The sequence below is a fragment of the Cotesia glomerata genome, linkage group LG2, assembly GCF_020080835.1.
Source record: "Cotesia glomerata isolate CgM1 linkage group LG2, MPM_Cglom_v2.3, whole genome shotgun sequence".
NCBI lineage: Eukaryota > Metazoa > Arthropoda > Insecta > Hymenoptera > Braconidae > Cotesia > Cotesia glomerata.
Window position 1 is genome coordinate 13,207,101 of NC_058159.1, and position 26,346 is coordinate 13,233,446.

General features: G+C 39.3%; 2 protein-coding genes and 2 long non-coding RNA genes across 6 annotated transcripts in view; 2 read left to right on the forward strand and 2 right to left on the reverse strand.

The window, feature by feature from the left end:
• Nucleotides 1-26,346, reverse strand: part of LOC123260157 (solute carrier family 35 member F5) — a 38,578-nt gene that overhangs the window by 6,458 nt on the left and 5,774 nt on the right. For both annotated transcript variants that reach the window (XM_044721145.1, XR_006508403.1), the window contains one exon: nt 19,767-20,083. In XM_044721145.1, coding sequence (XP_044577080.1) covers nt 19,767-20,083 — 317 coding nt within the window. The remainder of the gene's footprint in view (nt 1-19,766; nt 20,084-26,346) is intronic.
• On the forward strand, nt 2,160-3,875 carry LOC123260162. Its single transcript, XM_044721149.1, has 2 exons — nt 2,160-2,332; nt 2,600-3,875. Exons 1-2 carry the CDS (start codon nt 2,206-2,208, stop codon nt 3,607-3,609), a joined length of 1,137 nt encoding a protein of 378 aa, XP_044577084.1. The 5' UTR covers nt 2,160-2,205; the 3' UTR covers nt 3,610-3,875.
• Nucleotides 8,239-9,192, forward strand: LOC123260177. 2 transcript variants are annotated; one of them, XR_006508409.1, is made up of 3 exons: nt 8,239-8,398; nt 8,727-8,891; nt 9,051-9,192. It is a non-coding gene; the product is annotated as an uncharacterized LOC123260177 (long non-coding RNA). The 2 variants fall into 2 exon arrangements; XR_006508410.1 differs by lacking the exon at nt 8,239-8,398 and adding an exon at nt 8,409-8,467.
• LOC123260176 lies at nt 9,288-9,632 on the reverse strand. The gene is made up of 2 exons (XR_006508408.1): nt 9,524-9,632; nt 9,288-9,375 (listed from the first exon to the last, which is right to left on the reverse strand). It is a non-coding gene; the product is annotated as an uncharacterized LOC123260176 (long non-coding RNA).

Consider the following 26,346-nt stretch of genomic DNA (forward strand, 5'->3'; position numbering starts at 1 on the left):
AAACGTGGGCACTCAAAGAAGACGTGCTCTGCATCTTCATTGACTCTTGGGCAGGACGGGCACTCTGGGAAATTATCATGCTTAAAGCGGTGGAGATACGCCCGGAAACAGCCGTGTCCTGATAACATCTGCGTAAGATAATAGTTGACCTCACCGTGACTCCGGTTTAGCCAAACGTTGATCCTTGATATATGATGCGTCCACCTACCCTTTACTGTGGCATCCCACTGTAGTTGCCATCGACTTATGCTCTTCTGCTGTTCTTCTGTTCTAAGCTCCTCAGCGCTTAGTGTGGTTGACTTCTTTCGTTGGTAAAGGATCCGTCTTTCCTCAGCTAAGACTCTGAGAGGCAAAGTTCCGGAAATGACACACACTGCTTCCATAGATATTGTGCGGAAGGCGATTGCTACTCTTAAGGCACTCAGACGGTAGACTGGTCCAGCCTTTCTCCATGATTCTTGCTTCTCTAGTGCGTTCGCCCAGATAGATATTCCGTAAGTGAGTATTGATGTGACTACAGATGATAGCAGTAGTCTTCTGCTCTGCTTTGGGCCTCCGACGTTTGGCATCAGTCTTTCTAAGCTAGCTACCACTGCTGATGCTTTTGCACTCACGTGTTCGATTTGCTGCTTAAAGTTGAGTCGGGCATCAAGCATCACTCCCAGATATCGGATATATGGTTGTGATGTGATTTCTTGCTCTCCGACTTTCAGCTTTATGGTCTCTATCACTTTTCTGCTGGTAATAAGCACAGCCTCAGTCTTCTGTTTAGCCAGTTGTAGATTCATTGAGTCCGTCCACCGGTTAACTTTCTAAAAGGTGATACCGAACATGTGGTTTATCTCATCTAGGTGTTTAGCAACGATTACGACAGCTACATCATCTGCATATGCAACAAGCTTGACACTTTTTGGAAGAGTCAGTCTCAGCAGGCCATCATACATGACATTCCACAGAAGTGGACCCAGAACGGAACCCTGGGGTACACCTCCGGTAATATCATACTCTTTTGGACCATTCTTGTGTGTGTGTGTGTGTGTGTGTGTGTGTGTGTGTGTGTGTGTGTGTGTGTGTGTGTGTGTGTGTGTGTGTGAGTGTGTGTGTGTGTGTGTGTGTGTGGATGTATGTGAACCTCTCATAACTTTTGAACGGCTTGACCGATTTGATCGCGGTTGGTGCCATTCGAAAGAGTTTGACTGAACTTAGATTTTAAATATACTTTAAAACGATTCAGACCAGTAGATTTTGAGAAATCGCAAAAAAACTACAAAAAAAATTAGGAAAACGGTTGACCTTAAAGGCCATCCCTGCAACTTCCCGCTGATTCCGTTCATACATGGCCGTTTTTTTTAAGCTCTTCGAGCTCAAAAATACACTCCGTATTCTGTTGAAATCTTGATTTTTGCAAAAGGGGTAAAACCAATAACTTCCCGATTTTCTGAAAATCATTGATTTTCTTAGCAGGAAGTTAAAAATTTCGAATGCTACTGGATCAACATTTTTCCGATATTAATGGTATCTGACAGAAAAACTTGCTGCTATGTCATTTTTCGAGTCTAGTATTAGTTTAGAAGTTAAAAAAAAAATGGTAAACGCGATCAAAAAGGAAGAGAATAAAATTGATGAAAAAAGAATAAAATTATCTAAGAATCAACTTGACACGATTTGTTTCAAAGATATCAGTGATTTTATCACAAATTTTGTTCTCTTCCTTTTTGACCGCGTTTATCATTTATTTTTTAACTTCTAAACTTATGCTAGAGTTGAAAAATAACATAGCAGCAAATTTTTCTGTCAGATACTATAAATAACGCAAAAATGATGATACAGTAGCATTTGAAATTTTTTCATAATCAATTAACTTTTTCAAGAAATCTAAGTCTTGAGCTGGAGCGCTTATCGGACAAGGAGCTTTCAACCACGCTTTCACACAAATTCTATTTCGAGTCTCGTTCTTCGAGATTACATTGTAGTACCGCTACTTCCACTAGTTCAAGCCACAAAGTTCAGAGTAAAATTCAAACTTGCCGCGGGTAAGCCTTCCGCGCACTCTGGTGTATACATTCTCCATTACGTTTTTTGTGCTAGCCAAGCACATTCAGAGAAATTTTTTTTTTTTTAATAAATTATAATTTTATCTTGCGTAACAAATTAAAGAATCTTATTAAAAAACATTGTCCTTAATTTTTTAATATTTCCATCAATATGGGAAAGAGTAAAAAGCGCAGCAGAGAACGAGATGACAACGAAATCATCGAGAAAAGAATTTTCAGGTTAGAACGCGTGCTTGGAGATTTCATTAAGACAACACAAAAACATTTTGAAAAAACTGGTAAGTTTATGTGATCATACACAGGCTTATTACAAGTAAATTGTTTTCTTTTTATGTATACAAGTATGTGCATGTGTTCAGCAAGAATGTATATGCATACATATATATACATGGACACTTACACAAGTATATGTGAACATTTGTTCGTGGGCATCAGTGTTTTTTCAACAGGTATAAAACACTGATGTGCTTTTCTGGGCTAGTAATTTTCGCACGAAGGAGGCAATAAATTCTAGTGCCATTGATAACCATCGTGAAATGTTTCAGGTGGTGGTCAGACAACCTCAACATCTAAAGAAAACATACCTCCAAATAACCATGAGAAAACCGATACTGCTGAATCGGCAAAAGAATCTGAACAAGTTACTAATACAGAAACTGATTCCCCGGAAGAGGCTGTCGAGACGGAGGCTCCATCAGACCCGACATTAACGTCATCAGCTGAGACTGATCTCAGCAAAGAGAAAGTTTTAGATGAAGACGTTGAAACAGTTCTAGATGCGGACCCAACTGCAGGGAATAAAAAAGATCTGGATTTGCATCCGAGTCTAGTAGCTAGATGGCCTACCTGGCTATCCGAAGGTCTTCCAAAAGAAAGCAAAGAGTCAGTACTAGACAAATATTCTCGTAAAGGGAATATTAATTTAGAAGCTCCAGAGCTAAACGAAGAAGTACTGGTCACATTAAATGAATCTGGAGTAAAAAGAGATAAGCTTTTTACAGCAGAACAAAACTTAGTAGGTTCTGCAATGTCGGCTGTAGGAGATTCTATTTCCCTGATCTTAAAAGACGACGAAGAGCCAGTAGATCGTCTTGTACTCTTAGAAAGACTCGCAGACACAGGAAAATTGCTTGCTCAATTACATTTTCAAATATCATCCGCCAGAAAATCGTTTATCTCGCAGGTTCTTTCAAAGCCAATGAAAGAACTGCTTCAAAAAACGAAGCCAGGTGTGTTTCTTTATGGCGAAAAATTGACAGAAAAAATCAAGGCGGTTAAGTCTATCGAGAAGATCGGGAAGGAAATGAAGAACACTCCTCCTACGTCCACGACTACTCTATTCAATAAATTTACAAAAACAAACCAAAAGCCTGTCACCTCGCGATCTTTAAACTCGAAGAGCCTACGTGCAAATCAGGGGAATTCGTATGTGGGCCCAAGAACTTCACACCAGAAGTTCTCCAAGTCGAATCTCCAGAGCAGCAGATCAGCATACAGCAATACATCCAACCAGACCAAGACCAACCGAACAACTTATCAAGACAGGAAGAAATAGAGGTAAGAACAATAGCAGGTCGTCTTAGTAATTTTCTCCATGAATGGGAAAAAATAACTACCGACAAATTTATTTTAAGTTGTGTTGAAGGTTATGAAATATCTTTTGCTATTCAACCTCCTCAGGCATTAAGCTGGACCAGGGAAATAAATTTTTCTGTCTCAGAAAAAATGTCAATTCAGATTGAAATTGATAAATTAATAGCAATGGGTGCTATTGTTGCTTGTGAGCCAGTAGAGGGCCAATTTTTATCCCCTTTTTTCCTAGTTCCTAAACCAAATGGATCTAAAAGGTTTATTTTAAACCTAAAAACTTTAAGTCAATTTATTAACATTTCGCACTTTAAACTCAAAGACCTGAGGTCAGCAATAAAATTAATTTTTAAAAATTATTTTTTATGCACTTTAGATCTTAAAGATGCCTATTTTTTAATACCGGTGAGACCCTCGAGTAGAAAATTTTTACGATTTATTTTCAAAGGCTGTCTGTATGAATTCACATGCATTCCTTTTGGGCTCTGTACAGCTCCCCATGTTTTTACGAAAATATTAAAACCGGTCCTTAATTGGCTATGACAGAGAGGTAAAATATCAACAGCTTACTTAGACGACATCTTATGCATTGGAAATTCTTTCCAAAGCTGCCTAGAAATTACTCAGGATACCAGAAGGCTCCTTAGCAAGTTAGGTTTCATTATTAATAAGGAAAAAAGTTCAAATAAGCCTGAACATTCTTGTAAGTACTTAGGGTTTATAATAAACTCAACTGACATGTCGTTATCGTTAACTTCAGAAAAGAAAATCAAAATAATTCAGTACTACGAGAGTTCTTAGCCAAAAATATCTGTCAGATTCGAGAAATGGCCGCTCTCATCGGTGCTTTAATCGCGGCATGCCCGGGTGTTCCATATGGTATGATGTACACAAAAATCTTGGAAAGAGAAAAATTAAAGGCCTTGATTTTGAGTGATCAAAATTTTGATGAACCGATGCCAATAAATAATATCTCTAAAAGAGAGTTAACCTGGTGGGTAAATAAATTACCAGAAGCTAATTGTCCTATTAGACTTTTTCGATTTACCAAAGAAATTTTTTCGGGTGCATCACTGATAGGTTGGGGGGCACATTGTAATGGAGAAAATACTCAGGGGTTTTGGACAGGCGCAGAAAGATCTTTGCACATTAACCACCTGGAGTTAATTGCTGCCTTTCTAGCCTTGAAGAGTTTTGCTCGAGAATCAAAAAATTGTGAAATTTTATTAAGAATCGATAACACCACGGCAATCGCATGGGGGGCGTACAGTATCCTGATCTTAATAGACTCTCGAGAAATATATGGCAATGGTGCGAAGAAAGAGGAATTTTTTGTCTTTGCGTCGTATATCCCGTCAAAGAAAAATAAGGATGCCGACCGAGAGTCAAGAAAAACGAATATTGACATAGAGTGGGAACTAGGCGAAAAATTCTTCTCAAAAATTGTCAGTAGATGGCAAAAACCTGAGATCGATCTTTTTGCCACTCGGATCAACGCGAAAGTAACAAAATTCTGTTCTTGGAAGAAAGACCCAGATGTCTGGTGCGTAGACGCGTTCACCGTATACTGGGGAAATCTATTATTTTACACTTTTCCACCCTTCTCAATCCTTACCAGAGTTCTCCAAAAGATCATATTGGATAAAGCGGAAGGAATATTAATTGTTCCCTACTGGCCCACTCAACCCTGGTTTCCAGTGTTCAAATCTCTATTAATAGATGAGCCATTAATTTTTTATCCAGCAGTCAAAAAATTTTAATCTCAAGCGGTTCAAAAATTATATTATTTTTTAATGAAATAAGATTTTTTTACGTGTTATTTAAATGGGAAACTTCGAATGCTCACCGACACCTTTCAAAATTAAGCTAAAAATCCTGCCTTGCAGGGAAATTTTTTTTTCGATATGTAGATTCATTTTAACCCATAAATTTGATAGGTTAGTTTTTAGGCTCACCCTAATATATATATATATATATATATAATATTTTGAATTTTTTTTTGACACTTACCCTCTCAAATGTTTCTATTTGATATAAAAAAAATCCTCACCGAACATAAGCCCTATAGCTCAACTCTAAGGGGTCGCTATTTTTATTTTAGTTTCCCATTTAATTAACATAAGAAAAATTCTTTTTTGTTTTAAATTGGATTTACATATAATTTACGCAATTTTTTACAAAAAAAACCATTTCATATTCTTAAAATAGAGTCTTTGAGCTTTTTACAAAACTCTAAGACAAAGTATGATTATCTCTACAAAAAGACTAGTTACAGCCATTTAAAAAAGACTAAATTTCGAAATTTGTCTATATTTACGATGGTATGTGTGTTTTTTTTTTTTTTTCCTTAGGGGGGGGGGAAATCCTTTTTACGGATTCTAGGCATAGCTGCTTGGCCTGGATATATGGCGACTCGACGCAGCATCATACTAAAACTCGACGCTGACGCCTCTACCCACTAAACCCTAAAACCCTTTCTCTTCTATTCTCTGATCCCCCATGGTACCGCTGTAAGGCATTTCTTCGCGGGGGGAGGAATTAGCTGCCGCTCTTCCTTCTGGTGGCTAAGATGTTATTTCTTCCTTTTAGATTCTGTCTTTCGCTCTTTTCCTCTCAATGGATCGCAACTCTGTAAGCACTTTTGTAGCAAAAGTGCTTGTGGCGTTCCAGGCAGCTTCTGACGACAACATTGCTTCTACTATTGATTCTGGTTGGGTTCTCTTTTTCAGAATGTTCTCTAACTCATCGCGCTGTTGGTTGAAACGTGGACACACAAAGAAAACATGCTCCGCATCTTCATTGACCCCTGGACAGGATGGGCACTCTGGGGTATCATCGTGCTTAAAGCGGTGAAGATACTTCCGGTAACATACGTATCCTAATAACATCCGCGTTAAATAATAGTTGATCTCACCTTGACTCCGGTTGAACCACGCATCAATCCAAGGTATGAGACGGTACGTCCACCGACCTTTCTCTGCAGCATTCCATTCCTGTTGCTATCTTGCGATGCTGTGTTTCCGTTCTTCCCTTCTAAGTTCTTCAGGGCTCAGTGTGGTTGAACTTTTTCGTTGATATAGGTTCCGTCTTTCCTCAGCTAGGACTCTGAGAGGCAGAGTACCGGAAATAACACACAGTGCTTCCTCTGATATTATGCGGAAGGCGCTAGCTACTCGTAGGGCACTCAGTCGATATACTGGTCCAGCCTTTCTCCATGATTCTTGCGTCTTTAGTGCGTCGACCCAAATGGATATTCCGTAAGTGAGCACCGATGTGACTACTGATGACAATAATAGCCTCCTGCTCTGCTTTGGGCCTCCGACGTTCGGCATCAGTCGTGCGAGACTAGCCCTCACTACTGACGCTTTGGCACTGATATATTCCACTTGCTGCTTGAAGTTGAGTTGGGCATCAAGCATCACTCCCAAATATCGGATATAAGGTTGTGATGTGATTTCTTGTTCGCCGACTTTCAGCTTAATGGTCTCTACCACTTTTCTGCTGGTAATAAGCACTGCCTCAGTCTTGTGTTGCGCCAGTTGCAGGTTCACTGCGTCCATCCACCGGTTAACGCGCTCAAAAGTGAGATCGAACATATGGTTTATCTCGTCAAGGTGTTTGGCAACGATCACTACGGCTACGCCATCTGCATATGCTACGAGTTTGACATTTCTTGGCAGAGTTAGTCTTAATAGACCGTCATACATAATATTCCACAGGAGCGGGCCTAGAACTGAACCTTGTGGTACACCTCCAGTAATATCATACTCCCTCGGACCGTTCTTCGTGTCATACTTCAGGACCCTGTTTTCAAAGTAGCTTGCTACGATCTTAAGAAGGTATTCTAGTACATTCTTCTGCCGGCATTTGTTTGGCTTTTAGGTGAGTCTTGACCACCTTGTACGGTCTACCCCACAGATCTCTGTCCACCTCGTTGATGAGCTCCTTCCAGCATTTTCTTTTGCTATCTTTGATGGCTTTGTTCAGGGATCGACGGGCTTTTTTGTACTCTGCGACCAGCTCCACAGAGTTAGGTCGTCGGTAGCCACGCTGAGATATTCTTCTCTTCTGATGACACTCTTTCCGAAGAACGCTGATGTGGTCGTTCCACCAGTGTACTGCCGGGCGTTGGCTTATGCTGTGTTTCCGGACCATACTTGCGTCACAGGCCTGGACAACTCTTTTCATCAGGTCCTTGGTCATTTCTTCTGCGGATCCAGTAGTAATCGGTTCACTATTCAGGGCTATTACCAATGTGTTTGTGTCAAAAGACTTCACTTTCCATCCAATGGTATTGAGTGACTTGGTTGGTCTTCTTGTATTCCGGTCATGTGATATTTCCCAGAGAATTGCCTTGTGGTCGCTGGCTGTGTAGATATCCATCACCTTCCAGTCGTATTTCCCACTGATGAGGCTGCTGCTGACGGAAGTGAGATCTACAATAGAGCTTGCTTCTCCTTTAGTATTCGCTCAGTGCGAAGCCATGGTGGGGAGAAACTGATTTACCGTCAGCGCTACCCGTGGCTATATCCGATACTACAGGGGGCTGTTTTTATGTTTCGAGTTAGCTAAATATACAAGTGAATGTTTATTTAAAATTTATTTAAATAACATAATATAAAATGAGTCACAAAAGTTGTTGTGTTGTTAGTTGTAAGAATACAGGTAGAAAAAGTGCTTGTCATTTTTATAAATTTCCAACAGCAAGTTGGAAAATAAATCAAAGGAAAAAATGGATAGCCGCTGAGGAGACAAAAGTAAGTAGAATCATAAACTTACTATCGGTAATGATAAAAATCTTGAAAGGAGTAAAACTTAAAAAAATAGTAAGTTTAGAAAATGCTAGGAAATATTATTATTAATTAAAAAAAAAAATTTTTTTAAACATTTATAAATTTAGCATAATTAATAATTATTAATTATATATTAAAAAATAAGATTGAATTTTTTTATTATAAACTTTTCATTTATTATTTAAGATTCATTTACTCTTTGCTACTTATTATATTAAACTAAAAGATTATCCATACCAATGATCATAAATTTTAAATATTAAATATTAAAAATTTTCAATTTTCCTTGCAGTATTGATGGCTCATTGTAGACTCCAAAGGCACATGATTATATTTGTAGTGATCATTTTATTGGAGGCCAAAAGTCTGACATAGAATCGAGTCCCAGTTACATTCCTACTAAATTTCCTACAGTTTATAAATCTCAAAAAGTTAATGAGTTAATGGTCACGAATAGGTGAGTAATAATATATTGAAATTAACATAATTTAAAAACTAAAAAGAAGAGTATTACTATAAATTTTAGATATTATTTTATAAATAAATACTGTCGCTATTAAAATTTTTGATTATCAGCAATCAAATAATATGAACTTTTGTGTAATAAATTTTTCAGATTTAAGCGCTTAATGGACCGCCGGCAGAACAAAAATGCATCTTCAGCACTCAATCCTGAGCCTGAAGTTAATGAATTGCAAGAAATGATTACTGAAGATCCGCCGACAGTAACTCATTTGAGAGTTGATCAAGAGTGTCAAGTTAACTAGCTTGAAAGTCAAGTTAAATAGCTTTCGTTATTCTTGCGAAACTCTTCTACCTCTCGGACATGTTCAGCAAGAACCAGCTTTTTTCCTTTTACCAATGTCTGTGGCTGGAACTGAATTTCGTGGGTTATTGATTGAAATCCCGTTTTTATTATGGTTTCCATTTTAAATCCAAATCTAAAAATAAAAATGATAAATTTAATCGATTAAAAATTTTTCCCAGCTTTATTATTGAATTGTAATATGTTAATTTTAATTAGCACATATAACCTATCTTTATGTGTGCTAACTTCTATGCTACTTTTTCGGTATTAAATATACTTACATTTCACTTTTTAATGCACAAGAACACTTTACATTAACAAATATTTATTATAAATATTTCCTTTAATTAAAAAAACATTTTTTTATTTATCATTCGATATTATTATTTCTGACAGCCATTCAATACATAATAAATATATTACAATAGCCCCCTGTAGTTTAAACGTGCCATGGCGCTGAAGTCGCGCACAGAGCGAATAGGTTGGCGTATCACCACTGTTGAGCTGGACTACATCTAGTGTAGTAAAAGCTTCTAGTAGTGCTTTTCCTCGCGCATTGGTCTGCTTGCTGCCCCAGTCTACTGCCCAGGAGTTGAAGTCACCGGTAATCGCGACTGGATAATGCTGCTTGGCGTCCTCGGTCAGTTTGTCCAAGAATTCAGTGAATTCAACAATGGATAAGCTAGGTGGTGCATGACAGCTGTAGAAACGGTTGCCGTTAACTGTTGCTGCTACAAAGCCGGCATTATCATTGTTAACTATACTCTGGAAGGGATGCTTACCACAGGACTAGATGACAGCCTTGGCGGTGCTGTCAGATTCCCAAGGCTGGGTATTCAGGTGTCTGTATGGTTCTGCTATCATTACTAAGTCTAACTCTAGTTCTCTTGCTGTTTGCATAAGCAGATCATGTGCAGCTTCTCAATGGTTTAGGTTTAGCTGCAATATCTTCATGTCTGTTTGTTTGTTATCTTCTGGAGTGCCTCTTTAAATACTGGGCACCTGGATGCGCCGGCATGATGGGCCGCGTTCTCCGCACTTTAGTCCGCGTATAATACACATTTCGCTGGGTTTTTGCATTCAGCAATCTTGTGTCCCTCTTGTCTGCACCTAATACATAGCTTAGACCGATCCACATTGCTCTTGCACTGGGATCCATGGTGTCCAAAGTGCCAGCACTTGAAACATTGGATTGGTCTCCTCGTATCTCTGATTCGGCAGTTGGCCCAGCCGATCCGGACTTTACCGCTTACTGCCAATATCTTCCGCGCTGCAGCTGCTGCTAGTGTCACAACAGCTGTCTGAGTACCTCTGTAGGCCTTACGAATCTCATTTGTCCCTAGTGGTATCTCGCAGGTTTTTCCGATTACCGTTTGCAAGGCGGCCTGAATATCCTCCTTGGTTGTGGTATCGTCAAGATCTCGGATTTCGACGTCTTCCTGTGGTCCTTTGCAGATTACCTTCGCGTCTTCTTGGAGGATGCCCGCGATGGTCTTCTGTAAGGCTTGGCCTCGGTCAGTGCTCTTCCTCGAAAGCGTGATCAGCAAGCTCCTGGTCCTAGTTCTTTGGATCTTATCCACTGTAGTACGGACCTGTTCGTCAGGGACGTCCTGCTTTATTCGCTTCAGTATCTCAGCATACTTTGCCGTCTCTGCTGGGCGGATGATCAGTGCGTCCGGCCTGATCTGTTTGCGCGGTTTTTTCCGCTTAGGCTCTGGCCTGGGTTCCTTCGGCGGTTGCTTCTGGAGCTTTTCTTTTGCATGCTCTCTCTTGGACTTCCTTGACTGGACTTTTTGCCACTCATTCTCCTTTTTTCAATTCACCTCCTTTTTTCCGCCGTTCTGTGTTAACGCGTTTTTCGGAGGAATTGGTTTAAGGTCCTTCTTCTTCTTAGTACGGCTGGTCATTGAGTCTGGGGAATTTCGCTCCTTCCTTTCCCAGGCCTGATATCAGTTCCAGTTTCCTCTCCGTCTTCGACAACTGACTCGACGTCACCCTCGCCACCTGTGTCCATCTCTTCAACAAACGTGTCGGCTTTTACAGGTGAAACCGCTGTCGCACTCGTCTTCATCACGACATTACCGTGTTGCTGTTGGATGTCCTGCCACTCTTTGTCCAGTTTCTTGAACCTTCTCAGGGCACTGCAGATGTTCGTCAACGTCGACTTGATCTCCTTGTGGACATTTTGCTTGGTTTGGAGAAAGTCCTGCAGTCCACTGACTAGCTTCTCCAGATGTACCAGAGCATCTGTCCTCTTCATCTTTGCACTAAGTAGCAGTGCGTCTTGCTGGGCATGAGGCCCGTTTTCACTCTTGTTTGTTTCCTGTGAATTACTCATACTTTTTGATTTACCAGCGCATCGTACGGAGTGGAGCGGGTTACCATAACTAGGAACGGGTGTACCCTCGGAGATAGTACTCCTACCCCAGTTCCCTGAGGCCTAGCCGACACTTAGCCAGTCCCGGAATACACGGACAGACTAGACTCGCTTAGAGCGGTGAAGATTCCGATCTCTAACACTCACTGCGTACTTCCTGATCAAGGCCCGAAGTGGCTGGCTCCTGATCCACTGCTGCAACTTACACCTCGGCAGAGCAAGCTCACATCAGCCGAAGCCTGCATCGTCGGAAACTACGATACAGGTTCCGGTCACTCCCAGTGGGTCACAGCAGAGAACGATCGTCTTGCTAGGTCAGTTAGTGTGACCAACCCATTACAGGGGAATTTTGTCTACGGGAGCTTATTTTGTTTGGTTATTTTGCTTGGCTCCTACTCACTGTACCTCATCAACTAAGAGATTAAGTGTCATCCAAGGACAGCGAGCATCCTCCCATCCGCTCGAGGAGACGCGTCCGGTAGCAGTTTCTTCTCAGCTCCGAATGTGTGTGTGTGTGTGTGTAAACCTCTTATAACTTTTGAACGGCTCGGTTGCGATCCAAAGAATATCATTGCCATTAAATTTCATAAAAATTTAAATCGATTCGGTTGGCTAGACTTTGAGAAATCTCAAAAATAGAATGGTATTGTATCTAAGTTTCATCAGACTATTGAGCTCTAATATAGCTATTCTATGGTTTTGAGCTCTTCGAGCTCAATAGTCTGATGAGACTTAGATACAATACTATTTTTGGAATTTTCAAACTACGATAACTTTTGGATGTATCAACCGATTTTCACGCGGTTGGCAGCGATCGAGATCAATTGTTAAACTCTATCAAAGATTTGCAATGATATAAATTGATCTGATAAAAAATTTCGGAGTTATTTAAAAGTTATATAAAAAACACGTTTTTCGAAATTTTGCGGTTTCGATATCTCATGAAAGAATCAACCGATTTTGACGAGACTGGCGGCAATCAACGTTATTTTTCAAGTTTAAGAGCGAATTAGTTTTTGGCTTGATTGGTAGAGCTGTTTAGGTTATTCCAAAAAACCATTTCTTTTTAATTTCATTTTTGAGATTTCTCAAAATCTAGCGAATTGAATCGATTCAAATTTTTACGAAATCTAATGGCAATGATACTCTTTGGATCGCAACCTATCTCGATCTGATCGGTCGAGCCGTTCAAAAGTTATAAGAGGTTTACATACGCGCGCGCGCACGCACACACACACACACACGCACACACACACACACACACACACACACACACACACACTCGGGGCAGAAGAGATACTGCTACCGGGCGCGTCTCCCCGAGCGGATGGGAGAACGCTCGCTGTCCTTGGATGACACTTAATCTCTTAGTTGATGAGGTACAGCGGGTAGGAGCCAAGCAAAATAACCAAACAAAATACGCTCTTGTGGACAAAACTCCCCTTTAATGGGTTGGTCGCACTAACTGACCTAACAAGACGATCGTTCTCTGCTGTGACCCACTGGGAGTGACCGTAACCTGTATCGTAGTTTCCGACGATGCAGGCCACGGCTGATGTGAGCTTGCTCTACCGAGGTGTAAGTTGCAGCAGTGGATCAGGAGCCAGCCACTTCGGGCCTTGATCAGGAAGTACGCAGTGAGTGTTAGAGATCGGAATCTTCACCGCTCCGAGCGAGTCTAGTCCGTCCGTGTATTCCGGGACTGGCTAAGTGTCGGCTAGGCCTCAGGGAACTGGGGTAGGAGTACTATCTCCGAGGGTACACCCGTTCTTAGTTATGGCAACCCGCTCCACTCCGTACGATGCGCTGGTAAATTAAAAAGTATGAGTAATTCAAAGGAAACAAACAAAAGTGGAAACGGGCTACATGCCCAACAAGCAGCGATTGACGCAAGCGCTGAAATGAAGCGTTCGCAAGCGCTCAAACGCCTTGAAAAGCTGATCAGTGAGTTGAATGATTTCGTTCAACCAAAGGTCAACATTCACAAAGAGATTAAATCCAAGATGACTGGTGTAACTAACGCCCTTCAAAGGTTTGAGAAGCTGGACGAGGAGTGGCGCTCATCATTGCAGCGCATATCCCATGCTACACTGGAGAAAGACTGTCAGGCTATCGACGTGACTGACGAAGCAATGGACACCGGAGCTGAAGGTGACGGTGAATCAGTCGCGGAAGACAAAAGTGAAGCCAGCAATAAGTCAGGTAAGAGAAAAAATCGACCTTCTCCTGACCCAACAATCAGCCAAGCCATGAAGAAAAAGGATTTGAAGAAAAGCCCTCCACAAGGAGCGGCAGGGCGAAGCGACGAACAGGAAAAAGCGTCAGTCTGGCAAAAAGTTCAGTCCAAGCAAGAGCTAAAGCGACAGAAGAAAGAGATGCTCTCAAAACAGACGTCAAAGGAGCCCCGACCTGAACCCAAGCGAAAGAAACCGCGGAAATGGATCAGACCGGATGCCCTCATCATTCGGCTGACAGAGAAAGCAAAGTACGCCGAGATCCTGCGTCGAATAAAACAGGATGTCCCTGATGACCAGGTCCGCAGTACGGTAGAGAAGATCCATAAGACCAATGCTGGAGATATGCTGATAACTCTTTCGAGGAAGAGCACCGACAAAGGACAAACATTGAGAAAGACCATTGCAGACATTCTGAAAGAAGACGCAAAAGTAATCTGCAAAGGACCACAGGATCACATCCAGGGTGCCCTACAGGAGGAAGCTGGAGATGGCTGTGAGATACCACTAGAGGCAATCAAGATCCGTAAGGCCTATAGAGGTACTCAAATTGCCACAGTAATTCTACCAGCAGCAACAGCACAGAAACTACTGGATGGAAGTAGCAAAATCCGGATTGGTTGGGTTAATTGCCGAATAAGGACAACGAAGAGACCTATTCAATGCTTTAAATGCTGGCATTTCGGACATCATGGATCCCAGTGCAAAAGCAAGGTGGACCGGTCGAAGCTTTGCATCAGGTGCGGACAAGAAGGGCACAAGATTGCTGATTGTAAAAATCCCGCCAAATGTGCATTATGTGCTGAGATTGAAAATGCAGAGAATGTTGCCCACCATGCCGGTACCCATAAGTGCCCGTTATTTCAGGATGCACTCCAGAAGTTGACGAACAAACAAGCATGAGGATACTGCAGCTCAACCTCAACCATTGTGAGGCAGCGCATGACCTGCTCATGCAATCCGTGCGAGAACTAGAGCTTGACTTGGTATTGATAGCAGAGCCATATAAACACCTGAGTACCCAACCCTGGGAATCTGACAGCACATCCAAAGCTGTCATCTGGTCATGTGGCAAGCTTCCTTTCCAAAATGCAGTCGACAACAGCAATGCCGGCTTTGTAGCAGTATCAGTAGAGGGCATCCGCTTCTATAGCTGTTACGCACCACCTAGCCTCTCTACTGTCGAATTCACCGCATTTCTGGATCGACTGACCGAGGACGCGAAGCATTACCACCCAGTGGCAATAGCTGGGGACTTCAACGTCTGGGCAGTAGACTGGGGTAGCAAGAATACAAACGCGCGAGGAAAGGAATTACTAGAAGCCTTTTCTACATTAGATGTAGTACTGCTCAACAATGGTGACACACCAACCTACACCAAAGGAGACACAAGTTCTATTGTAGATCTCACTTTCGTCAGTGGCAGCCTCACCAGAGGTAATATCAACTGGAAGGTGATGAATACCTACACAGCCAGCGACCACAACGCGATTCTCTGGGAAATATTAAACGCCCAGAGCCCGAGAAGACCTAAAAAGCAACTTAACACCATTGGTTGGAAGGTAAAAACTCTTGACCCAAGGGCATTGTTAGTAGCTCTCAATAGTGACCAGATTATCGCGGGCTGCGCAGAAGAGAAGACCAAAGACCTGATGAAAAGAGTGACCCAGGCGTGTGACGCCAGTATGTCTCGTAGACGTGGCATAAACACAAGACCTTCCGTTCACTGGTGGAACGACCACATCAGCGCCCTTCGTAAAGAGTGTCATCAGAAGAGAAGAATATCTCAGCGTGGCTACCGACGACCTAACTCTGTGGAGCTGGTCGCAGAGTACAAAAAAGCCCGTCGATCCCTGAACAAAGCCATCAAAGATAGCAAAAGAAAATGCTGGAAGGAGCTCATCAACGAGGTGGACAGAGATCTGTGGGGTAGGCCGTATAAGGTGGTCATGACCCATCTTAAAAACCAGCTAATGCCATCACCCACGTGTCCTCAACTCCTACAGAAGATCGTAAACGCGTTGTTCCCCGAACAAAGCAAGTTTAACTACCTATTAGCGCAGAATAAAATGGATGACATTCCATCTGTCATAGAGGGAGAACTGATGGAGGCTTGTAATCGTGTAGGGAACAATAAAGCGCCGGGATTGGACGGGGTCCCCAATATTGCTTTAAAAACAACTATAAAAGCAGTGCCATCATTGTTCCTGGACGTCTACGACACATACCTCAAGGAAGGGATTTTCCCTCGGAAGTGGAAGCAGCAACGACTAGTACTACTTCCAAAAGGGAAAAAGCCACCAGAAGAACCGTCATCTTATCGACCACTTTGTATGTTAGACACGGCAGGTAAGATATTTGAGCGTATAATCCACCAAAGAATAGAAGCAGTTGTCAATCCACTCCTGGCAGACAACCAGTATGGTTTTTGGAAAGGACGATCAACCCTGGACGCAATCAATCTGGTTGTTGCAACGGCCAAGGAGGCAATCGAAGGGATCAGATGGAAGGGTAGAGCGAAGAAGTACTGCCTGGTGGCCACTCTGGACATCAAAAATGCCTTCAACTCCGCCAACTGGGACTGCATTATGCAAGCCTTGGAAGAGAAAAACGTACCAGGATACCTACGTAGGATAGTGGCTAGCTACTTCACAGACAGAATCCTGAGATACGAAACGAACAATGGTCCAAAAGAGTATGATATTACCGGAGGTGTACCCCAGGGTTCTGTTCTGGGTCCACTTCTGTGGAATGTCATGTATGATGGCCTGCTGAGACTGACTCTTCCAAGAAGTGTCAAGCTTGTTGCATATGCAGACGATGTAGCTGTCGTAATCGTTGCGAAACACCTAGATGAGATAAACCACATGTTCGGTATCACCTTTGAGAAAGTTAACCGGTGGATGGATTCAATGAATCTACAACTGGCTAAACAGAAGACTGAGGCTGTGCTTATTACCAGCAGAAAAGTGATAGAGACCATAAAACTGAAAGTCGGAGAACAAGAAATCACATCACAACCATATATCCGATATCTGGGAGTGATGCTTGATGCCCGACTCAACTTTAAGCAGCAAGTCGAACACGTGAGTGCAAAAGCATCAGCAGTGGTAGCTAGCTTAGCACGACTGATGCCAAACGTCGGAGGCCCAAAGCAGAGCAGAAGACTACTACTATCATCTGTAGTCACATCAGTGCTCACTTACGGAATATCTATATGGGCGGACGCACTAGAAAAGCAAGAATCATGGAGAAAGGCTGGACCAGTCTACCGTCTGAGTGCCTTAAGAGTAGCAAGTGCCTTCCGCACAATATCTATGGAAGCAGTGTGTGTCATCTCCGGAACTTTGCCTCTCAGAGTCTTAGCTGAGGAAAGACGGATCCTTTACCAACGAAAGAAGTCGACCACACTAAGCGCTGAGGAGCTTGGAACAGAAGAGCGGCAGAGGAGCATAAGTAGATGGCAACTACAGTGGGATGCCACAGTGAAGGGTAGGTGGACGCATCGTCTCATACCAAGGATCAACGTTTGGCTGAACCGGAGTCACGGTGAGGTCAACTACTATCTTACACAGATGTTTTTAGGACACGGCTGTTTCCGGGCGTATCTCCACCGCTTCAAGCATGATGATTCCCCGGAGTGCCCGTCCTGCTCAGGAGTCAATGAAGATGCAGAGCACGTTTTCTTTGAGTGCCCACGTTTTTACCCACAGCGAGATGAGCTGGAGAATATCCTGAAGAGGAAAATCCAACCAGAGACAATAGTAGCAGCAATGCTGTCATTAGAAGCTGTCTGGAACGCTACCAACACGTTTGCAACAGAAGTCCTTAAAGACTTGCGTTCCACCGAAAGAAAAAGAGCAAATAGCAGAAGATAGAAGGAAGGTAGTTAACACCTTAGCCACCAGAAGGAAGAGCAGTAGCTAGATCCTCCCTTCACGAAGTAATGCCTGACGGCGGTTTCCATGAGGGATTAGAGGAAAGAAGGAAAAAGGGTTTAGGGTTTAGTGGGTAGGGGCGTTAGTGTCGAGTTTTAGTATGACGCTGCGTCGAGTCGCCACATATCCAGGCCAAACAGCTATGCCTAGAATCCGTAAAAAGGATTCCCCCAAAACAACACACACACACACACAACTAGTAACTAGTCTTTTTGTAGAGATAATCATACTTTGTCCTTGAGTTTTGTAAAGCTCAAGACTCTACTTTAAGAATATGAAATGTTTTTTTGTAAAAAATTGCGTAAATTATATGTAAATTCAATTTGAAACAAAAAAGAATTTTTCTCATGTTAATTAAATGGGAAACTAAAATAAAAATAACGAACCCTTAGAGTTGAGCTATAGGGCTCATGTTTGGTGAGGATTTTTTTTATATCAAATAGAAACATTTGAGAGGGTCAAAAGAATTAAAAAAAAAAAAAATTAATAATTTTTTTTGAATCACCCTAAAATACATACAGTAAAAGCTCTTAAAAAAGTTACCCAGGTTGTCTTTTTTACTCTTATTGGTGTTTTATGAGAAATTGAGACAGAACTACGGTAACTTTTAACAGCTTTCACTGTATATAATTACATACATACATACATACATGCATAAACTTTTGAATCATATAGATTTTATGACTTAAATCAACGAGCTGAGTACGGATGTACAAAAGTTTTTTGAAAATTCTGACATGAGGACTAATGCAATAGTTAGATTTCTATGAAATCTACTAAAAAATGCGATATTTTTCACAGTGCGGCGCCTGGTACATCAAATTTAACATGTTTTTCTGAAAACTGAGAGCCCACAAAATATGTCATTTTTGCAATGTACATATTTTTTGTTTTTTTACAATCCAGTAAAACGAAATACTTGCTATTGATAATTCGATTGTTCGAAGTAGTAAAATAATTATGTATTTAATACAATACAAACTCGTGTATTAGACTGGATAGCCATTATTTATATACAAAGTATTATAGAGCCAGTCTTCAGAAAATAAAAACATTGTAAAAAGTATTTAATTGGCTTTAAAGAAGTATTGACAGAAGGTGGAAAGGAATAGAAAATAAAATTCATGTGTTGAGGTTGTCATTAAGAGGTGACTGAAAGGTAATTCTGAACAGTGTCTCGGATAGCTTAACAGGTAGAGTCCTTGGCGCGAATCCAAAAAATCCAGGTTCGAGTTCTGGTCTGGGTCGTCCGAATTATTTTTTCAGTCAAATTTACCTTTAATGACAAATTTAGATAAGAATTTAAAAATTGTTTATGCCTGGAAGGAATACAAGCTAACGATATTATGAATAATTAGAGAAAAAATTCGTGTATTAGACTGGATAGCCATTATTTATATATATATATATATATATATATATATATATATATATATATATATATGTATTTAATATTTAGTTTTTAGTTGATGAATTTGTTGCCAAAAGATAGCGCTAATGTTTACTTTATTTTTTTACTTTCGGTGATTATTTGTGTACCAAAACATCTTTCTTCGGTTGTTTGTCTTTAATAATTATATGATCGCTCAATTATTGAATTATTGTTTAAAAAATTTTCGTATTTTTTGATTCTTTGTTAAGATGAGTAAACATAAAAGACTTAAAGCGAATTGTTTTAATCCATTCGATGAACCACGTAAGTGAATCATGCATTATATCAAAGCTTTTATCCATAACTTCCAAGTGCAATGATTAAATCATTTTACTTATTAATATTAATCGTTGATGGCTAATTAATTAAAATTAATGAGACTTCTATGATATAGTTATGTTGTCAATTTCGTGTCAAGGATTATACACTGTCCGAACCACAGGAAGAAAACAGAAAAATCAGCGGGGATCACCCCGTAGAAATGATTTTATTTGGTAAAACGACCCATATATATATATATATATATATATAACTTATACGTACCATAACCATAGAACTTCACTTAATAATGTACTCATAAATCCATTAAGAACCATAAATGTCCATTGGCGACTATTTGGCCATTCAAATTCTTCCCAATGACCGTAATGAAGAATGAAAAAAATTGGCCATAACAAAGTAAGATTAAAAAGGCCTACAAATCCAAAAAACATAGGTATGTCCATTCGGTCTTCGTAATCAACTTTTTTTTTTAAAAAAACCACGTAAATTGTTTGAAAAAATGCGCTTAGCAAACTTAAAATTATAATCTTAGGATCTCTATTTATATCCATAGTTATATTGAATCGGCTAATTGAAACCTTAAACATATAAAACTTAGAATTACAAAAAAAATAATTTGTAAGAATTTGCTATTATTTAAAATAGTTTCATTCAAATTATGATGTATTTTATACTGAAACTCAAAAAATATATTCTTAATAAGTTGTCAAATCGCTCTTTAGGTCAAACCATATATTATAAGTTGTAACTTGGTTTTCAGAATAATAAATTTAGCCGATTGAAAATCTCGCCACGTGAATTTATCTAATTCTAAACTTGGAAATTAATAAAATTAGTCTATTGTAAACCTCAGTATTCTAAAAACTAGCCGTTTCTAAACCTTGCGATCATAAAAATTATCATTTATAAACCATTTTATTTTTTAATTAAGCCTATTCTTATTGTTATTATTAAAAATTAAACGGGCGTTAAAAACTTAACTTTTCATCTACAGCTCCAATAAAATTAAAATTTGGCGGAATTATAACTTTTTGTCATCTTAAACCTAGCTGAGAATGAATTTTACGAAATTCCATCCACAGAAGGCAATGCGGAAGTGTCGAAAATTAAAAAGATATGAAACTTTTATTTTATAGTTCCTACAGGATTTAAAATTGGCGAAATTATTTTTTTTTTTGTCATCTTGAATCTTACTCCGCGTTATTCTTGAGTTCAATTAAGAACTAATTTTACGAAATTAAACCCACGAAGAATGTAAGAAAAAAAATTATGCCAAATATCTATCCTGTAAGAGCTATAGATTAAGAGCTAAAACTTTTTTTTAATTTTCAACGCCCGCGCACCACCCTCTGGGGATGGAATTTTGTAAAATCCATTCTCAATTAGCTTTAAGATAACAAGCGTAATAATTTCGACAAATTTTAATTCTGTTGGAGCTGTAGATGAAAAGTTTAATTTTTAACGCCCGTTTGATTTTTAATATAATAATAATAATAATAATAATAATAATAATAATAATAATAATAATAATATAAGAATTACTCAGTGGGTCTTAATAGGTAACCGAATGATAGTTACGGACAGTGTCTCGGATAGCTTAAGGGTAGAGAAGTTAGCGCGACACCAAAAGATCCAGGTTCGATTCCTGGTCTGAGCATTTTCCGAGTTATTTTTTCGGTGGCCGAAAAAAGTTTCACTGAGTAAAGAATATAACATCTTTGCTTAATCTTAAATTAAAATAAAGATTTTTAATTGTTAGATATATTCACCCAAGGATGGTATGACTGCTCATACCGACAATAATATGGATAAAATAGATAATAAATAAAAATTAAAATTTAGTATACCGTCAATTTGGATCGGGAAAGTTGGCTTTGAATTACTGAACTCTTCAATAATAATAATAATAATAGGCTAAATTTATTATTCTCCAATTTTTTAATTTCATTTTTTTAAATATTTCTTTTTGTCAATTGTTTGCATTTTAATTTGAAAGAATTTTGATAGTTTTTTTTTTTTAATTCAGCTGTTTTAAAACTAACGATATCTTAATAATTCCAAGTTTTTTACTCACTCATTTTACAAACGACCTTATTTAGGAATTTTCTTTTTAACTTCCCGCTAAGAAAATTGAAAATTTTCAAAAATCGGGAAGTTATTGTTTTTACCCCGTTTTTCGAAAATCGAGTTTTCATCAGATCTCGACGTTTTAAGGTCCTAGGAAGCTTCCCTGACTGAATAGTCATTCTCGCGATGGTGTCTTTCTGTCTGTGTGTGTGTGTGTGTGTGTGTGTGTGTTTTTTTTAGGGGGGGGGGGAATCCTTTTTACGGATTCTAGGCACAGCTGTTTGGCCTGGATATGTGGCGACTCGACGCAGCGTCATACTAAAACTCGACGCTGACGCCCCTACCCACTAAACCCTAAACCCCTTTCTCTTCTATCTTCTGATCCCCCATAGTACCGCCGTAAGGCATTTCTTCGCGGAGGGAGGAATTAGCTGCCGCTCTTCCTTCTGGTGGCTAAGATGTTATTTCTTCCTTCTAGATTCTGTCTTTCGCTCTTTTCCTCTCAGTGGATCGCAACTCGGTAAGCACTTTTGTAGCAAAAGTGCTTGTGGCGTTCCAGGCAGCTTCTGACGACAACATTGCTTCTACGATTGACTCTGGTTGGGTTCTCTTTTTCAGAATCTTCCCCAACTCATCGCGCTGTTGGTTGAAACGTGGACACACAAAGAAAACATGCTCCGCATCTTCATTGACCCCTGGGCAGGACGGGCACTCTGGGGTATCATCGTGCTTAAAGCGGTGAAGATACTTCCGGTAACATCCGTGTCCTGATAACATCTGCGTTAAATAATCTGATCTCACCGTGACTCCGGCTGAACCACACATCAATCGGAGGTATGAGACGGTACGTCCACCGACCTTTCTCTGAAGCATTCCAGTCTTGTTGCCATCTTGCGATGCTGTGTTGCCGTTCTTCCTTTCTAAGTTCTTCAGGGCTCAGTGTGGTTGACCTTTTTCGTTGATATAGGTTCCGTCTTTCCTCAGCTAGGATTCTGAGAGGCAGAGTACCGGAAATAACACACACTGCTTCCTCTGATATTGTGCGGAAGGCGCTAGCTACTCGTAAGGCACTCAGTCGATATACTGGTCCAGCCTTTCTCCATGATTCTTGCGTCTATAATGCGTCGGCCCAAATGGATATTTCGTAAGTGAGCACCGATGTGACTACTGATGACAATAATAGCCTCCTGCTCTGTTTTGGGCCTCCGACGTTCGGCATCAGTCGTGCGAGACTAGCCCTCACTACTGACGCTATGGCACTGATATGTTCCACTTGCTGCTTGAAGTTGAGTCGGGCATCAAGCATCACACCCAAATATCGGATATAAGGTTGTGATGTGATTTCTTGTTCGCCGACTTTCAGCTTAATGGTCTCTACCACTTTTCTGCTGGTAATAAGTACTGCCTCAGTCTTGTGTTGCGCCAGTTGCAGGTTCACTGCGTCCATCCACCGGTTAACGTGCTCAAAAGTGAGATCGAACATATGATTTATCTCGTCAAGGTGTTTGGCAACGATCACTACGGCTACGTCATCTGCATATGCTACGAGTTTGACGTTTCTTGGCAGAGTTAGTCTTAATAGACCGTCATACATAATGTTCGACAGGAGCGGGCCTAGAACTGTGTGTGTGTGTGTGTGTGTGTGTGTGTGTGTGTGTGTGTGTGTGTGTGTGTGTATGTGTATGTAAACCTCTCATAACTTTTGAACGGCTTGACCGATTTGATCGCGGTTAGTGCCATTCGAAAGGATTCGACTAAACTTAGATTTTGAATACAAGTTTGACCGATTTGGACCGATAGATTTTGAGAAATCTTAAAAAAACTGCGAAAAAAAATTTTTCAAATGTGATTTTCTTTTTAATAACTTTTAAACGGCTTGATCGATCAATTCCTAAAACTAATCAGCTCTTAACATAAAAAAAAACCACGTCAATCGCCACCAAGCCGGTCAAAATCAGTTGATTCGTTCGTGAGTTATCGTTGACGAAAGAAATAAAAAAAAAGTGTTTTTTTCGAATTACACCGAAATTTCCAGTCTAATCAATTTGTGTTCAAAAGTATATCATAGAATTTGAAAAACTGCGTCGAATGCCGCCAACCGCGTGAAAATCGGTTCATTCATTCAAACGTTATTACGTTTTGAAAATTCAAAAAATAGTGTTTTATTAAACTTCTATCAGACTTTCGAGCTCGGAGAGCTTAAAACTACACGAAAAATATATTTTTGAGTTCGAAGAGCTAAAAAACGTAATAAGAGCAATTTTGAGCGCTTAATTACGGAAGTAGCGGGAAGTTGCAGGGATGGCCTTCAGGGTCAACCGTTTTCCTAATTTTTTTTACATGGACGCTTTTCTTTTGTCATATCTTATTATACACGGAAAGAAACTTGAAGGAATTTTTACTATTTCACTATTGTAATTTTTATTAAATTAAATAGTAACGGTGGACTATACTTCTCATTTAGTAATTTTTACGATCTACTATTGTAAATTTTTTCCAACAAACAAGGCTAGCAAGAATTTTGAAAAGTCGAATAATATAGAGCAAATTAGTCAAAATGTGTTTGTAAACTTTACAATTCAACTATTGTAAAAATTGACGGTCGGTTTTTTTAAAAGAAATTTGAGGAAGGGAGAGAGATAGGAGGTTGGACTAATTGGTACCCATACAGTAACTGAAAAAAGAAATTGAAATTTCCGTCCTATCCGGGAATCGAACCCAGAACTCTTTGTTGGCAGCCAGAGACTCTCCCTCTACGCTATCCGAGGTAAACTAGTACCAATGCCCTTTAACATTTACATAAACTCGGAGTCTAGCGCTGTGCACGGCCATCGCTCACACTAATTGAGAAACATTCCAATTCAACTATTGTAAAATATGTTATAGTTCTATTGGAAAGATACAGAGGCAGCAATGGGAATTTTAATTCTTACTTTTTACAATAGTAATATCGTATTTTTTCTAATCGTAAATTGTGAAATTTCATGAATAAATAGTAAATTTTCTTCTAAAATATTTGAAAATTAATAGTAATAAAAGTATAGTCCAGCTTTACAATAGTTGTATAGTAAATTTTCCCAGAAATTTTTTTCCGTGTAGACATAAATTATTTTTGAAATTATTTATATTTTTCTCATTTTAGTAATATCATTTTTTACGTTTCGCTAATTTTACAAACGGCTAATTTACAGATTTCAAAGATTAGAGTTTAGAAACGGACAAATTTAGAAGAGGCGAGAAAATTGTAAACATAAAAACCTACCCGAATTAATGCACGCGATTGTACATATACATACACACATACGGATATCATCGCGGAAACATTCGGGGAAGCTTCCTAGGACCTCAAAATGTCAACATCCGTTGAAAACTCGATTTTCGAAAAACAGGGTAAAACCAATAACTTCCTAACTTTTGAAAATTTTCAATTTTCTTGGCGGGAAGTTTAAAAATCATCACTAAAATGTCATCAGTTTAAAAATAAATAATCATTAAAAATATTCTGAATTAAAAAATAAATAATTGAAAAGTATGAACATCTAAAATAACGTCATACGAAAAATGAGGTCATTGTAAATTATTCTCTTGAAAATTTTTAGGGCCATTTTTTCAAACCGAGATAAAATTTTTTCCGATCCTTGAATAAAAAAAAGTATTGTGACAAAGAAAAAAGTATTGGATTGACTAGAAGACCAATACTTTTCAATATTTTTTTCTTTGTCTCAATACTTTTTTTTTATCAGGGATGCTAATATATATTTATATATTTCATGTATATAGATATACTGGCAATAATAATTTTATCCTGGATAAAATTTTATCTCGGATTGAAAAACCGGCCTTTAGAGTCGTAAATATTGCCATTTTTAAACTTAAACCAGTGAATTCAGCCGATACTAAAATTGAAATTCATTGAAATTGGACGATATAAACCTGGGCATTCGTGAAATTAACCGTTTCTAAACTTGAAAATTCATGAAATAAGCCGTTTCTAAACTCGGAAATTCGTAAAATCAGCCGATTAATGAAATAAGTTTATTTGAAGCGTAATCACTCTAATAAAGATGTAATATTAAACATATTTACCTCATAAAATGAGGTTTTACGTATTTTTAATTATCAAAATCAAAAAATCTAGTTGTTGATGATGTAATTTAAAAAAAAAAAAATATATGTGATGGATTTATGAATTCTTCATTTACGATTTAAAAATTTTTATATTGCTATTATATGTACCTGAAGTTCCGATCGTTTTTTTATGAACGAAAATAAAAAAAAAATTTTTTTTCTTTTGAAACTGAAAATGGTTTTTCGGCTCCAAATAAAAACAAATAGCCCTAAAAATGATATATTGACTCCTCTAAAAACCGAAACTATCCTTACAGCCACCCCGAAGACTTGAGAGTTTTTTTCAAAAATTCTAAAAAAATCCTTGCGAGGGTCCTTGGAGGCTGCCAATTTTTTAGAGTACTCCTAGTATCCCCCCACAAGATATGAAAAATCATAAGGAGGCTAACACCCCCGGAACTACCCCTCCAGCCACCCCAAAGACTTAGAGGTTTTTTTTTAAAATTCTGAAAAAATCCTTTCAAGGGTCCTTGGAGGCTGCCGATTTTTGAGAGTACTCCTAGTATCCCCCCACAAGATATAAAAAATCATCTGGAGGTTAACACCCCCGGAACTACCCCTCCAGCCACCCCAAAGACTTAGAGGTTTTTTTTACAAATTCTGAAAAAATCCTTGCGAGGGTCCTTGGAAGCTGCCGATTTTTTAG

Bases quoted from the DNA above. Each gene is read 5' to 3' on its own strand.
- LOC123260162 (XM_044721149.1), top strand. From the start codon at position 2,206: ATGGGAAAGAGTAAAAAGCGCAGCAGAGAACGAGATGACAACGAAATC. The intron at 2,333-2,599 runs GTAAGTTTATGT...GAAATGTTTCAG, and splicing joins AAAACATTTTGAAAAAACTG to GTGGTGGTCAGACAACCTCA.